Source organism: Falco naumanni, chromosome 3 (assembly GCF_017639655.2).
Source record: "Falco naumanni isolate bFalNau1 chromosome 3, bFalNau1.pat, whole genome shotgun sequence".
Taxonomy (NCBI): Eukaryota; Metazoa; Chordata; class Aves; order Falconiformes; family Falconidae; genus Falco; species Falco naumanni.
The window spans coordinates 91030815-91044224 of record NC_054056.1 but is presented as its reverse complement, the minus strand read 5'-3'; the positions used below and the strand labels follow the sequence as shown (position 1 = coordinate 91044224).

Below are 13410 nucleotides of genomic sequence, written 5' to 3'. Positions count from 1 at the left end.
TATAAAGATACGTAAGATATTCTGCTACCATAAAACTCCATTTTAAAAAAGACAACCCACAAGTTACTAGAGAAAGGTAAGAAATGTTATCTGAAAATTGATTCACAGACTAGCCCCAGTAGTTTCCATTAGTTGAATGCATCGATTTGCATGTCATTATTTGCCTTACTAGTTGCATGTATTTATTTGCTTTAGTGCTTACCCATTTCTTCAAAAGGCATTTGAGCATTGTTGGTCAGTAGAGATTAATCAGCCATTTGGATATAAGCAAGAGCTCTTTGCCCGTGCACGTCCCTTCTGAAAGCCAGTCTTGTTTTATTTTATGTAAAATATGGAGGGGGCAGTAGACCTTAAACTTCCTGGGTGGTGGTTGCAGCCTCTTACTTTTTCATAGAACCACGGAATCATAGAATATCTCAAGTTGAAGGCGACCTGTGAGGATTATTGAGTACAACTCCCAGTGCCTCACAGGACTACCTAAAACTAAACTACATGACTAAGAGTGTCATCCAAATGCGCCCTGAACTCTGACAGGCTTGGTGCTGTGACCACTTCCCTGGGGAGCCTGTTCCTGTGACCAACCACCCTCTCAGTGAAGAACCTTTCCCTAATGTCCGACCTGAACTTCCACTGATGGTTCATTCCATTTCCTCGTGTCCTATTGCTGGTCACCAGAGAGAGATCGGCACCTGCCCCCCTTGAGGAAGTTGTAGGCTGTGATGTGGTCACCCCTCAGCCTTCTCTTCTCCAAGCTGAACAAACCAAGAGACCTCAGCTGCTCCTCGTATCTTGATGAATGTTTTGAAATCAAGGGACAGTTTGGCTATGTAGGCAAGAAATTGTATGCATATTGTCCAATGACTGTTTGGCTTTTAGTTGTGGCTCTGCTATCACATTTCACCTGTTGAAGCTTTTATGTTTTTAAGAATTAATTTGGTTCTGTTAAGGGTTACAAACCGTTATTAAAAAGGATACTCTAGATTAGTATTTTACTGGTCAACTGGAATAAGATGACCAAGGGGTAGTGAAAGAACCTGGTGCTTCTGAGTTAATGTATGGTTTATACTTAACTGCTGGTATACAGAATGCATTTTTCACTATGTGTATGACTTTTTTAATAGGATATTGCACTCATTTTACCAAGTTCATCAGAAGGCTCTGTGTCTGAATTAGAGCAGCTTTCCAACTCCTTACCAAGCAAAGAGCTGATGCCCTTAATTTGTGACTGTCTGATGGAAACATTAACTAATTCTGAGAGCAGTTATAATTGTCTGCTGACCTGTATCCGAACAATGATGTTCCTTACAGAGCATGACTATGGCTTCTATCACTTAAAGAGGTATGGTATTTTAAGATGTCACTGACAACTTGAAATTATTTAAAATTTTTTGTAGTGTGAAATTATTTGCTCCTCATCTAGTAGGAAATACTGAGGATAAGGCACCTGAACTTTCATTTCTCTCTGGGGCTTCAGTGTGTCAGTCAGTATTTTGGTCGCACTTCACTTGAGATTTTACCTCTGAATCATTTCTGCAGTATGCACACAGGAACACTTTCCTTCAAGAAACAAAGCATTGGAAAAAGTTTTGTACACTCTGTTTCTCCACTCCAAGACTGGAGGATAGAATGAGATGTAGTGCTTGTGTCTTTCCCTCTTGAGTCACTTAGAGCTTTCATCTGGGACATTGGAGAGCCATCTGTCATTCCCTCTATTTTGGGGGGATTCTGTTTGCCTTTCCACAGAGTGTTCTGACCTCCAGGCAATTAAAGCTTTTGAAATGAAGATATATTTTTCTTAAATTACTTCTGTTGACTCCACTCCTTTTTTAATAGAATATATACATGTATTGAACAGTATTGTGGTGTTTGGCACTTAATTCCTTGTCCTGTATTTGGACCTGTCTGTCCACTGAAGGTGAGGTGCAGAGAGGCAAGAAACTTGTGAGGTTCCCAAAGAGAAAATGGTAGTACCTGGAGCCTTGTCAATAAAAGGTCGCTCAAAACGCTCCTCTAAGCAGTGCTACAGAACTCTGCCGCTCAGACTGCAAGAAGCTACAGCCCACAGTGAAAAATAAGCAGGTTAAAGATGCTGTTTCTATGTTCTCATACATCTAGCTGTCGGCTTCAGTGCGCAGCCTTGGTATTTCTGTGTTGATGATGACCTTTTCCACTTGTTTCTGCAGCTAGGTATCATGGGATGCAGTAAAATGTAATGGCAAGCATGAGCCTCCTTTATACACACGGCCCCTTGTGCAAGCAAATGTTTCAGTACTCCTATCCCTTTATTGCCAAAGATGAAAATGTAATTTCTTGCAGGCTTTAGAGGTATAGTTGTGGTATGTATAGCTGTCTGTGTGCAGTCTGAAATATCTGCAGACAACACTGGTGAGAATAACAGTCTAGTACAGAGAACATAATGAATCTCCAGCTTTGTAATACAAACTCAGCTTGATAATTGTAAAATTTACCAAAATTATTTTGCATATCTGTTGTTTTCTTTTAAATTACAGTGGAATGGTCACAGTGTACGCACTAACAAAGTATTTTCTCTCTTTTTGTTATGAAAACAGCTCTCTAAGAAAACACAGCAGTGCTCTGTACACTGTATTAAAGCGAGTAATAACTAGTTTTAGCAAAGACACAGGTGAACTGGCCTCTTCTTTTTTGGATTTTATGCGGCAGATTCTAAACTCTGATACGCTGGTAAGTGAATGTGTATTGAATACTATAGACAAACTCGGCAGCTTTTCTCTGAAATATGCAATGTGAGATGTGCAGGAACAATTATTTCAGTAAGCAATTGACTATGGAGATTGCTGTGTAAGGCTTTTCCATCAGTAGTGTAGTGTTAGTGCCATCTTTAGTTTTTACTGAAAGCTGGGTAGAATATACATTTTTAGTAAATAAGAGTGTTTTTCAGTAGGAAGAATGGCATATTGATTCATACTGATTTCCTAAGTGAATAGCATGCTGTTGTGTCCAGGTTTAAGATTCATGGCATCCTGTCAGTTGCTGTATTGATACATAGTATAGAAAGGAATCTAAAATATTTGTTAATTCTGTGTTGCTAATCTCAGTTTATGTAGGAAAGGATTGCATTCATCTTGATGCAGCATCTAAACTTGCCTACTGAAGTGTACTTGATTTAAAAACATACTAAGTAAAATACTTTAATAAAGAGATTACTCTTTGTTTTGCTAGATTTGCTGTACTGTATGTTTGAATTCTAAGGCATTTTCAGTCCAGAAGTGTAATGAATATTTATGTGTGCTTATTTCCCGCTTGTCAAATATTTCAGGGATGTTGTGGAGATGATGGAAGCCTTATGGAAGCAGATGGATCTCATCCAGGCAGAACGCTGGGTCTGACTACTGCAGAGTTAAAACATCTTCTGCAGAACAAAGAAGAAACCCCTGAAAACCTGCTGCTTGATCTGGAGAAACATGTTATGGTACAGAATTTAAATAAGTTGATGTTGTGGTTTTGTATTATCTGAATGTGTTTTTAAAACAATATAGATTATCCCTCCTTGACAAGAAAGGTGCACAATTCTGTGGCATACCTTGTGAAACTGGTAATGGCTGTTGCCATTGTTTTAATACTGATACCTAAAATCACCTATTCAGATGCAGGATGGATTCTGACTTTGTATTGTGGTGATGCGAAGGAGTTTCAGGCAGGGTTGGGATCCCCTTGGGCTGAGAGTGTTTGCCCACCGTAAAAGCACAGGCAGCTAACTGTGTTGAAAGGCAGCAAACGCATACAACAGAGAGCACCGGATTGTTAACGTAATAAGCAACAGGAACCACTGCTTAGCAGTGTCTTGATGTTACTGGTGACCTGTTACAAGTGGAATATCCAGGAGTCTGGTATTGTTGGTGTTTTCATTGGAGACCTGAACAGTAGATACACCTTCAGTGAATTTGTGAATGACAGTAAGTTGGGAGAGTGACTAATGTGACCAACATCAAAGCCTCAATCCAGAGAGTCCTCAATAAGCTTTTTAGGATTGATCTAGCAGAAAGCTTAGAATCATGGGATTATTTAGGTTGAAAAAGACCTTTAAGATCATAAAGTCCAGCCGTTAACCCAGGACTGTCAAGTTCATCACTAAACCATGACCTTAAGCACTGCATCTATGTGTTTTGGGTTTTTTTAAACACCTCCAGGGATGGTGATCCCACCACTTCCCTGGGCAGCCTGTTCCAATGTTTGACCACTGTTTCTGTGAAGAAATTTATCCTAATATCCAATCTAAACCTCCTCTGGTGTAACTTGAGGCTGTTTCCTCTTGTACTGTTGCTTGTTATCTGGGAGAAGAGACTGACCCCCACCTGCCTACAGCCTCCTCTCAGGCAGCTGTAGAGAGCAACAAGGTCTCCCCTGAGCCTCCTCCTCTCCAGACTAAACACCCCCAGCTCCCTCAGCCGCTCCTCACAAGACCTGTGCTCCAGACCCTTCACCAGCCCCGTTGCCCTTCTCTGGACACGCTCCAGCACCTCAACGTCCCTCTTGCAGTGAGGGGCCCAAAACTGAACCCAGGATTCGAGGGGCGGCCTCACCAGTGCCCAGTGCAGGGGGACGATCACCGCCCTGGTCCCGCTGGCCACACAGTTTCTGATACAGGCCAGGATGCTGTGGGCCCCCTTGCCCCCCCGGGCACACTGCTGGCTCATGCCCAGCCGGCCGTCACCCAGCTCCCCCAGGGCCTTCTCCCCCAGGCAGCTTCCCAGCCGCTCTGCCCCAGCCTGCAGCGCTGCCTGGGGCTGCTGTGACCCGAGGGCAGGGCCCGGCACTGAGCCTGGTTGAACCTCCTACAACTGGGCTTGGCCCATCGGTCCAGCCTGCCCAGATCCCTCTGCAGAGCCTCCTGCCCTCCAGCAGAGCAACACTCCCCCAGCTGCCCACCCCACACTCCCCTGCCCCAGCTTGGTTGTCATCTGCAAACACTGAGCTTGTGTGGCTCATTAGGAAAAATGCAGAGTTCTGCAGTGGGAGAAGGATAATGCTATGCCTTGATGTGGGCTGGGCTGAAAAGGGCCAGCTGGGTGTTAGACTGAACATGAGCCAACAATGCATGGTCACTACAAATGGCCAGACTGTTCCAAGCTTTCCTGGAAGGAGCATGGTCAGCAAATCAAGGGACCTTAACTGTCTGCCTCCATGGAGTGCTGGTGAGCATTCATGTGGATTGCTGCCTTCACCTTTGGCCAGCTTAGTCCTCTCAGTTCTGGAGAGATCTAGGGAAACTGGAGAGCATTCTGTCAAGGTGGTGGAAGCACATACGGCGTAGAGAGAGAGAGGAGGAGGAAGCTGGGCTTGTTCAGCCTGGTGAAGAGGCTTAAGGGTCTCTCTGAGCTATTTACAGCTGTTTGGGGGATAGTAACAAAGGTGGCAGAATCAAAACTCCTTTTGGTAATTCTAGATGATAAAACAAGGGGCAGTGGGCCCTAAATTATGGCTTCAGAAGTTCAGGTTGACATCGGCGGGGCATGAGGGGGGAATCACTGAGAGAGCTGCAGCACTGGAACAGGTTGCTCGGAGTGGCTGTGGGCTCTTGTCGTTGGAGTTTTAGATGTAGCTGGATAGTTATGGCTGATTTGATCTGACTTTGATAATTGTCCTGCTTCAAGCGGGGGGGATTAGACTAGAGGACATGCAGAATTCAATGCATCCAATGTTTTTATGAAACTAATCACAAACTTCAATAATCAAATCTAGTTCTGCTTAACTGATGGCAGCTGTGCAGTAGGTGGTTAATTTAGAAGAATCCATAAAACAGCTGCTTCACAGTCTTTTGGTCACAAATGCTTTTCCAGTGCTGTACTCCCGCCTGTCCCTTCCCTGGCTGCCTACATCTGCGGTGAAAGATCAAAAGCCACAACTGTGCTGAAGGAGAAGTATCAGACACTTAGGATGTTGGAATGCTCTAGCAGAGAGCTTATTAACTAAAACCTGAGGCGCTGCCGCCTTTGGGACTGTTTTATAGAGGTTATTGCATCAACTGGAAATGAAGACTAGAATGTGAATGTGGTGACATGGTTTGTTTTATAGCATGCTGAGGAGCTCTGCTGTTTGTGTACTCGGGTGTCTTTTAAGTTTCGCTCTTCATGGATGGATAGACTGTTTTGTGTAGTAATACACACACACACACACATTTATTTTTTTTTTTTTAGTTAACAAAAGCTTATTTCCTTCTCTGAGGAGGGGAAAAAGTTCTGACTTGTGCTGTGTTGACTTAGGATCGTTCTAAGGAAGATGACAGCCTTGAATCCTTACTGGACAACATTGTCGGAGTGAGGCAGATGTTGGAATCGGCGGGTGATTCTTGTCCGCTGAGTGACCATGATGTAGAGCCTATTCTTTCTGCACCAGACTCTCTTCAGAATTTGTTTAACAACAGGTAAAATGATTGAATGTGTGAGCATACTACTTGTGATTTACTTATGTAAATGCAATACTTTATGCAAGAGTATATTACAAACAGAACCTAAACAGCACTGTTATCACTACTACCTACTAGTCCCAATGTATTTAATTTCACGCAGGTGTCAGTGGTAAGGCAGCAACATTCACCCTGGGTTCTGTAATGCTGCATATGCTTGCAGTTGCCTGTGGTTCGTAACCGCATAGGTGTTTGGCTTTGTTTTGTTGCAGGACTACGTATGTGTTGGCAGACGTGATGGATGACCAGCTGAAGTCCATGTGGTTTTCACCCTTTCAGGCAGAAGAAATAGACACTGAGCTGGATATGGTAAAAGGCTTCGTTAACGTAACTGAAGTGAACTTAAAAATGAGGGTTAACCTGAGCTAGTATCACCAGAAATTCATATGGCCAAACGGTTTGTTTTCATAGAATCACAGAATGGTTTGGGTTGGAAGAGACAGAGGTCACCTAGCTCCCAACCTGCCTGCCACGGGCAGGGACACCTTCCACCAGACCAGGCTGCCCAAAGCCCCATCCAGCCTGGCCTGGAGCACTGCCAGGGATGGGGCATCCACAGCTGCTCTGGGCAACCCCTGCCAGGGGCTCACTGTTTTCCTAAGCTCACCCTTGTAAATTGACGCAGATCTAGGGGTTGGCATTTGTTCACAGTTGTTATCAAACGCCTTCAGGTTCACTTGGAAGCATCCACAAAATCAGCAGCTTCTCTAATGCAGAAGTCCTCTCCTTTAGAGGAACAGTTGTTGTGTCAGTCCTAACCTGCTTTTGCATTTCTGCTGGGGCATTTCAGCAGTCTGTGTTAAACATAGACAAAGAATGTGACTTATTTTCTTTTCCTTGCTTGTCTGCTGTCATTGCAGTAATATCCAAAGCCTCACAGCTACACTTTTAAAAAAATCTTTGATGGGTCAAAAATGGAAAAAATGGCAGTAGTACACAAAACTACTTCCACAGAAACTTTTCACAGTATTTGAAACTTGATTTTTATAATCTAAACTTTAAATGTAATTGTGAAAAACATACAATAACATTCTTTTTTCAGACTAAGCAAATGGCAGTATCTTAACTTCTTATGTGAGAAATAATCAGTTTCTGTTGACATCATTGCCTTAATTCTTTCTTAGTTATGCTCTTTTTTTTAAAATTTACATGTGAAGGTGCTTGTGTTTTGATTTCTTAAGCAAAACCAAAGCTGTTGATTCCTGTATAAAAGCAGCATTAATAAATTTATAGGGACTGTAGCTTAAGGAAAAAAGAGTGCTTCACTGTAGATCATTTGATGACAAGACAGGTGTTCATACCTGAAGGCTGTGCCCTTGACTTTGTTGAGATTCAGAAACATCAAGACAATTTTGCTGCAGTTTGGCTGCTTTTTTGTTTTGTTACTGCTGGTTTTTGTGTTGAGCCACACTACTGCATTAAAAGGTAGAGGATGGAGATTTTTTGCTCTAGTGTAAGGACTCTAGCTGAATCTCATCCATCCTGGTGCAGCATATTTTCTTTCTTCAGAGGTGTTAGTGATTGTTGTGGTAAAACTAAACTCTGTCTTTGCAGGTAAAAGTTGACTTAATTGAACTGTCAGAAAAGGGCTGCAGTGATTTTGACTTGCAAGCTGAATTGGAGAGGTCATTTTTGTCAGAACCATCATCTCCTGGACGCACAAAAACCACAAAAGGGTTCAAACTCGGCAAGCACAAGCATGAGACCTTCATAACTTCAAGGTAAGATGAGTTTAAGGAGCAAACAGTGTGTTCAGCGCTGATCTGTATATTCTCAAAATGTGAAATACCTTTCAAATTGCATCTCCGATGTGGAGAAAGTTTGACCTTCGGTATGAATACATTTTTACATTAACTAAATAAATCATGGTTTGTCATGACAGTGGAAAATCTGAGTACATAGAGCCTGCGAAGAGGGCCCATGTTGTGCCACCACCAAGAGGAAGAGGCAGAGGAGGATTTGGACAAGGAATTCGACCACATGATATCTTCCGTCAGAGGAAACAGAATACGAGCAGGCCACCCTCCATGCACGTGGATGATTTTGTTGCTGCTGAGAGCAAAGAAGTGGTTGCTCCAGATGGGATACCACCAGCCAAAAGGCCACCAAAAGTGTCACAGAAGATTTCTTCACGTGGTGGGTTCTCAGGGAATCGTGGAGGACGAGGAGCTTTTCACAGTCAGAACAGGTTCTTTACACCACCTGCATCAAAAGGTATGTTGTCTCCTATATTAGAATGAGTAAATTAATACTAAAAATCCTTCAGTAATACTAACTCAACTTAATAGTAGTTAATTATCCCTGGTGTGAGATGTTCATGAAGCAGTGTTGTTGAAATAAATTGTTTAGCACTGGAAAAGGTCTGCTTGAGTGCTGTGGAATTGAAACAAGGCTGTGAGTGCCTGTGTTGCCTCTCTCCCCCTGTCTTTTAGAGAATGAGTTAGTTGTCTTCTTGTAGCAACTGTTGGAGTGCTTCAGGGATGCAGTCAGAACAACAAAAAGCCCACTCTAACACTTGTGACACGGTAGTTCCTGAAATCAAGCATCACAATACATCTCTGGGTTTAAGTGGGGCTTTTGAATTAAAAGGATGGAAGATCCTGACAAGAATAAGATACGATTTTCAGTGAACATGGAGATTCTAGCTATGGGTGTTAAAATTCTTTCATATGTAGACAAGGTTGCACTCCATTTCCTTCCCTCCCATAACTGGGGCAAGTCCTTGCACAGTAGAAACAGAAAATACTTCCATTTAGTAAAGTTTTATAAATACCAGGATTTACTTTACCACAAAACCTTAAAATACAGGAGTCTGTCTTAATACACTAGATAATGTGAATTCCTTTAAACTTGGGTTCATTTCTGAAAAATAGGTTTTTCTCCCTGATTCTGTGTGTAATACAGTAACTTGTAGACTTTTGAGTTAGAACACCGAGGGTATGCTGATGCAGAGTAGCTTATCTCTTTGAATTATGTAAATATTATGCTTACCACCCTAAGTATTGTGAAGTTTGAAATGAGAAAAGAAAAAAAAAAAAAAGCACGATGTTTGCTCAACAGTGTGTGGGTTTTTCTCTCCCTATCTAGGAAATTACAGTCGTCGTGAAGGTGCTCGAGGTTCAAGTTGGAGTGCACAGAGTACACCCAGGGGAACCTACAATGACAGTAGAGGTGGTCAGAGCAATTTTAACAGGGGTCCACTGCCACCACTGAGACCATTAAGTTCCGCAGGTACATGGTATTCATATGGGCATCGAACTATAGAAAATTCCTTGAATTTCATTTTTGCTTTACAAATGAAACCATGCAAGGATGCTGCAGACACCTTGAAATTCAGCAAATGTTTTAAGCATATATGAACAGTTGTCACTGAGACTGTGTCAAATACATGCTTTGACTGTGTCAAATACGAACTGCCCTGTAATCCATAAAACTTGCTGAATTGAACACTTGATCACAGAATCTTAATTTTGCATTCAGATTTTTGCAATTCAGTTGTCTTCGTACCTACATGGTAATTATAGAGCCAGTCAAGGCAAAAATGCTTGCCTAAAAGAAAAGTGAAAATTAAAAGGAGAAAACAGACCTTGTTTGTGTCTCATCTTGTTTTTGTTTCTTATGCTTTCACAGCAGCTACTACGCCTAGGGCTTTTTTTTTTTTTTTTTTTTTTTTTTCCAACTGAGTATACTTTTCTTTGCTTTAAGGCTACCGACCGAGTCCTCGCGATCGTGCTTCCAGAGGCCGAGGAGGAATTGGACCGTCTTGGACAAGTGCTAATAGTAGTAGCAGTGGTGGCTCAAGAGGAAAGTTTGTTAGTGGAGGCAGTGGAAGAGGTCGTCATGTACGTTCCTTCACACGATAAAATGAGACCTAATGGAACAGCCCAACCACGTGGACTTCTGTGAAGATGAGAAAGCAAGCAGCGGCACTAAAGGACCAATTCAGAGTTAACTGGTATCTGGAGGACACCAAGAGAATATTTTTGTCTGAAGAAAAGTTTTTGTTTGATACAAGACTTGACATTTCAATAAAATCCAAGACTTTTTGTGTACAATTGTAAATTTTTTGTTCCTTTTGAAAGAATGGTTTTTTGTGGACTTCAGTACACAATACTCAGTAAAGAACCTCTTTGAGTTAAGACTTGAAGGACTTCTTAAAATATTCATTGTGCCAAAAGAAAGGTACAGGTGTTCTGTGTGTGACTTATTGCAAGAAAATTACAAAAATATATATGTAAGGCAATTTTAGTTTTCTCTCTCAGGTTTAGAGTCATTAGATTTTTTTATTTTTTTTTTTTTTAGCCAGTCTGAGTTAAATGAATGAGGTCCATCTGACAGCAGTTGAAGTAGTAAGTGATACAAGACTGACTGAAATTAATCTGTGAAAGAATACAAATTATGTGTAATTTATGTAGGGTTTGTTGTCTTATCTTTTGTAATGTGATTAGACACTTAAGGTCCCACACCTGTGAAAATTAGTAGAACATCTGTCATTGACTTCAGGGAGAGTAAGATAATGTTCTAGCATTTACTTTACAACTCCAGCTCCTGCGTTAGGAGTACAAGAGTTCCTTCACTGGAACCCAGAGTATGTGTTGAAGTTAGAAGGCAGGGTACCAGTACCCTTAGAGAGCCTGGAGTTAATTAGTTGCTTGCCTCTCTGCTGACTTTCATAGTTGAGGAGAGGGCTGAGAGACAGATGTATAAACTGAACCACCTGGTGAAGCAGTAATGCTAAATCTTCCCCTTGAGTAGATGGTTTGGATTTTTGTCTCTGTGATTGGACTGAGATAGAGTGCAAAAAGAAGAATTTTGAGAAGCAGGAATTCACAAAGAAAGGCTACCCCTAGATTCAACTCTAAATTTATTTTCCTATTAAATTCAGCGACTGAAGTAAGCTTTTTACACATTTGCATTCCTTTGGGCTCCACGGGATTTCATAGAATTAACTGATTCTCAATAGCCTGGTGCATTTTTGGGTAGGGTGAGGAGTGGTAGCCTTTCCTAAAGGCCATGTACAATTTTTACAAATGAGCTCCACTGTCAGATTTACTTGAGCTTGGTATTCAGTTATGCTTTAGTCTCTTGACATTACAAAATTGCTATAAAGGGGTTTTTGTCTGCTTGGATAAGGCCCAGTTGAAATGGTCTTATTTTATGTAATCTTAACTTACTTTGGACAGCTCATCTGCCTAGACTCATGAACTTAAAGAGCCTATTTTTAAGTGTTTATGAAGTATGATAATACTTCTAAATAACTTTTTTTTTTTTTAGCTTTATGTTCCCTGGCTAAATGAAGTAGGTTTTTATTTGAACCACAGAAGGCCCCCGTTACGTGTACTTTCTCTGTGGGGAGACTGGGACAGTGTCCCACTGTCTGAGAGGTGATTAGTTTGCACAAAGTAATTGATGCAACCTATGAAAGTGACAAACTTCTGTTAATTGCCTGGGTGCGGTTAAAAGGAATAGTGTTGGTTCACAAAGGTGTGTGTTTCAACATTGGTGAAAATAACACGAACAAGGAATTAGATTGGAAGCCAAACAGTTTTCTGAATGTTAAAATAACAGGAAGATGTAATTTTACCATAATTTTACCAATAATGTAATTGTAATGACTAAAATGGGTGGAGGTCTCATAGGCATTACAGGTATTAATGCTATTTTTTTAAGGAGCACTGCATAAATATTTTTAAAGCTGACTAGTTTCTTTAGACTGTGTGTTTAAGGTCGTTTTATTTTTTTAGAAACTGTACTGTGTTGGAAGCTAGCAGGGATATGAATCATTTGTTTTCTGTCAGGGAATTTGAAATGAAAAGTAAAGTGTCAAGCATGGAATAAATATGTAAATATTCAGTACTGGTTCTTGAAACTTTAAAATATATGGCATGTCACACTAGGCATTTTCAGACTAGGAGGAAATAAAGGGTTGGTTAAATTGTTTGATGTATGGAAGCTCTGTAAATTTAGTTAAATGTATGCTACTTTTTTTCAGGTTTCTCATGTTTGAGTTGTTAAATGATTTAGTTCTGTGACGCTTCAATGCAAAGTGGTTCCTTTCTTAGATAAATTCAACTTGAAATAATGCTGATTAAAACTTGGAGTTAGTTGGCTTGCTTTTTTAAACTGGATTCCTATCATGAGTAAACACTTGAAGCATTAAGTTTTGCTTTTTACACTCTGCCCAAAAAGAACTTTTCAAGTTTTGTTTCCTGACTGGAGCATCAGAACACTGGAAGTGGCTAATGCCAAACACTGTTTAGTGAATGATACGCTTACCTCATGAGCGAAACAGCGGGGAGGAGTAAGGCAGAACACATCCACAGTGTAACACAGTTCTCCCTCCTCCAGCCCTGTTGTTGCATACATTTCTGTGCCTGTGCACCAGCGTGCAGCGAGAGAAGGAGACGGTCTGAGCAAAGGCTGCACCTCTGGCTGAGATGTGTGAGAACTGCCTTGGTCTGGTGAATGTCCCCGTTAATGGACAGGCGAATGCACAGTTTGTGTATGTGGTAAGGGTGAGACAAGTTGTGTGCGCCTCGCTTCCGAAATCTTTTCATGGAGTCTGTTATTCTGTGTATTCTGTACTGGCTGAAGGGCAGGTGCGGATGGTTAGGCTTCAGCAGACCAACGGTTTTGTGCTGTGCCCTCAGGGTTTCGGCCTTCCTCTCCTGCTGAGTGACTCCTCCCGTCAGGTGAGAGAATAGGCTTGCAGCAGATTCACGCTCTGCAGGGCCCCGTGTCCAGATTGTTCGTGTTTAAGGTTAGAACTTTTGAACATCCCTCTTGTTTTCCTGTTTGTTACATGTTCATATCCCACATGGGCTTTTGTTGGTGGCTATGAAAAACCTGCATTAGGGGTGAGATCTGTGCAGTTGATGGATGGTGAATTATTTTTTCCCTTGCTGCCGGTTTATTATCCTGCTGCCTGTGCAGGACCGGAGTGCCACACTGTTGGAGGCTAGCGG

At 41.6% G+C, this 13410-nt stretch overlaps 1 protein-coding gene across 1 annotated transcript in view; it reads left to right on the top strand.

The window, feature by feature from the left end:
• VIRMA (vir like m6A methyltransferase associated) overlaps positions 1-12542 on the top strand; it is a 28437-nt gene extending 15895 nt beyond the window's left edge. The window contains exons 16-24 of the mRNA XM_040586335.1: positions 1122-1339; positions 2571-2703; positions 3299-3451; positions 6243-6403; positions 6658-6754; positions 8000-8166; positions 8328-8659; positions 9533-9676; positions 10151-12542. Coding sequence (XP_040442269.1) covers positions 1122-1339; positions 2571-2703; positions 3299-3451; positions 6243-6403; positions 6658-6754; positions 8000-8166; positions 8328-8659; positions 9533-9676; positions 10151-10308 — 1563 coding nt within the window. The 3' untranslated portion in view covers positions 10309-12542. The remainder of the gene's footprint in view (positions 1-1121; positions 1340-2570; positions 2704-3298; positions 3452-6242; positions 6404-6657; positions 6755-7999; positions 8167-8327; positions 8660-9532; positions 9677-10150) is intronic.
• Positions 12543-13410: the final 868 nt, after the last annotated feature.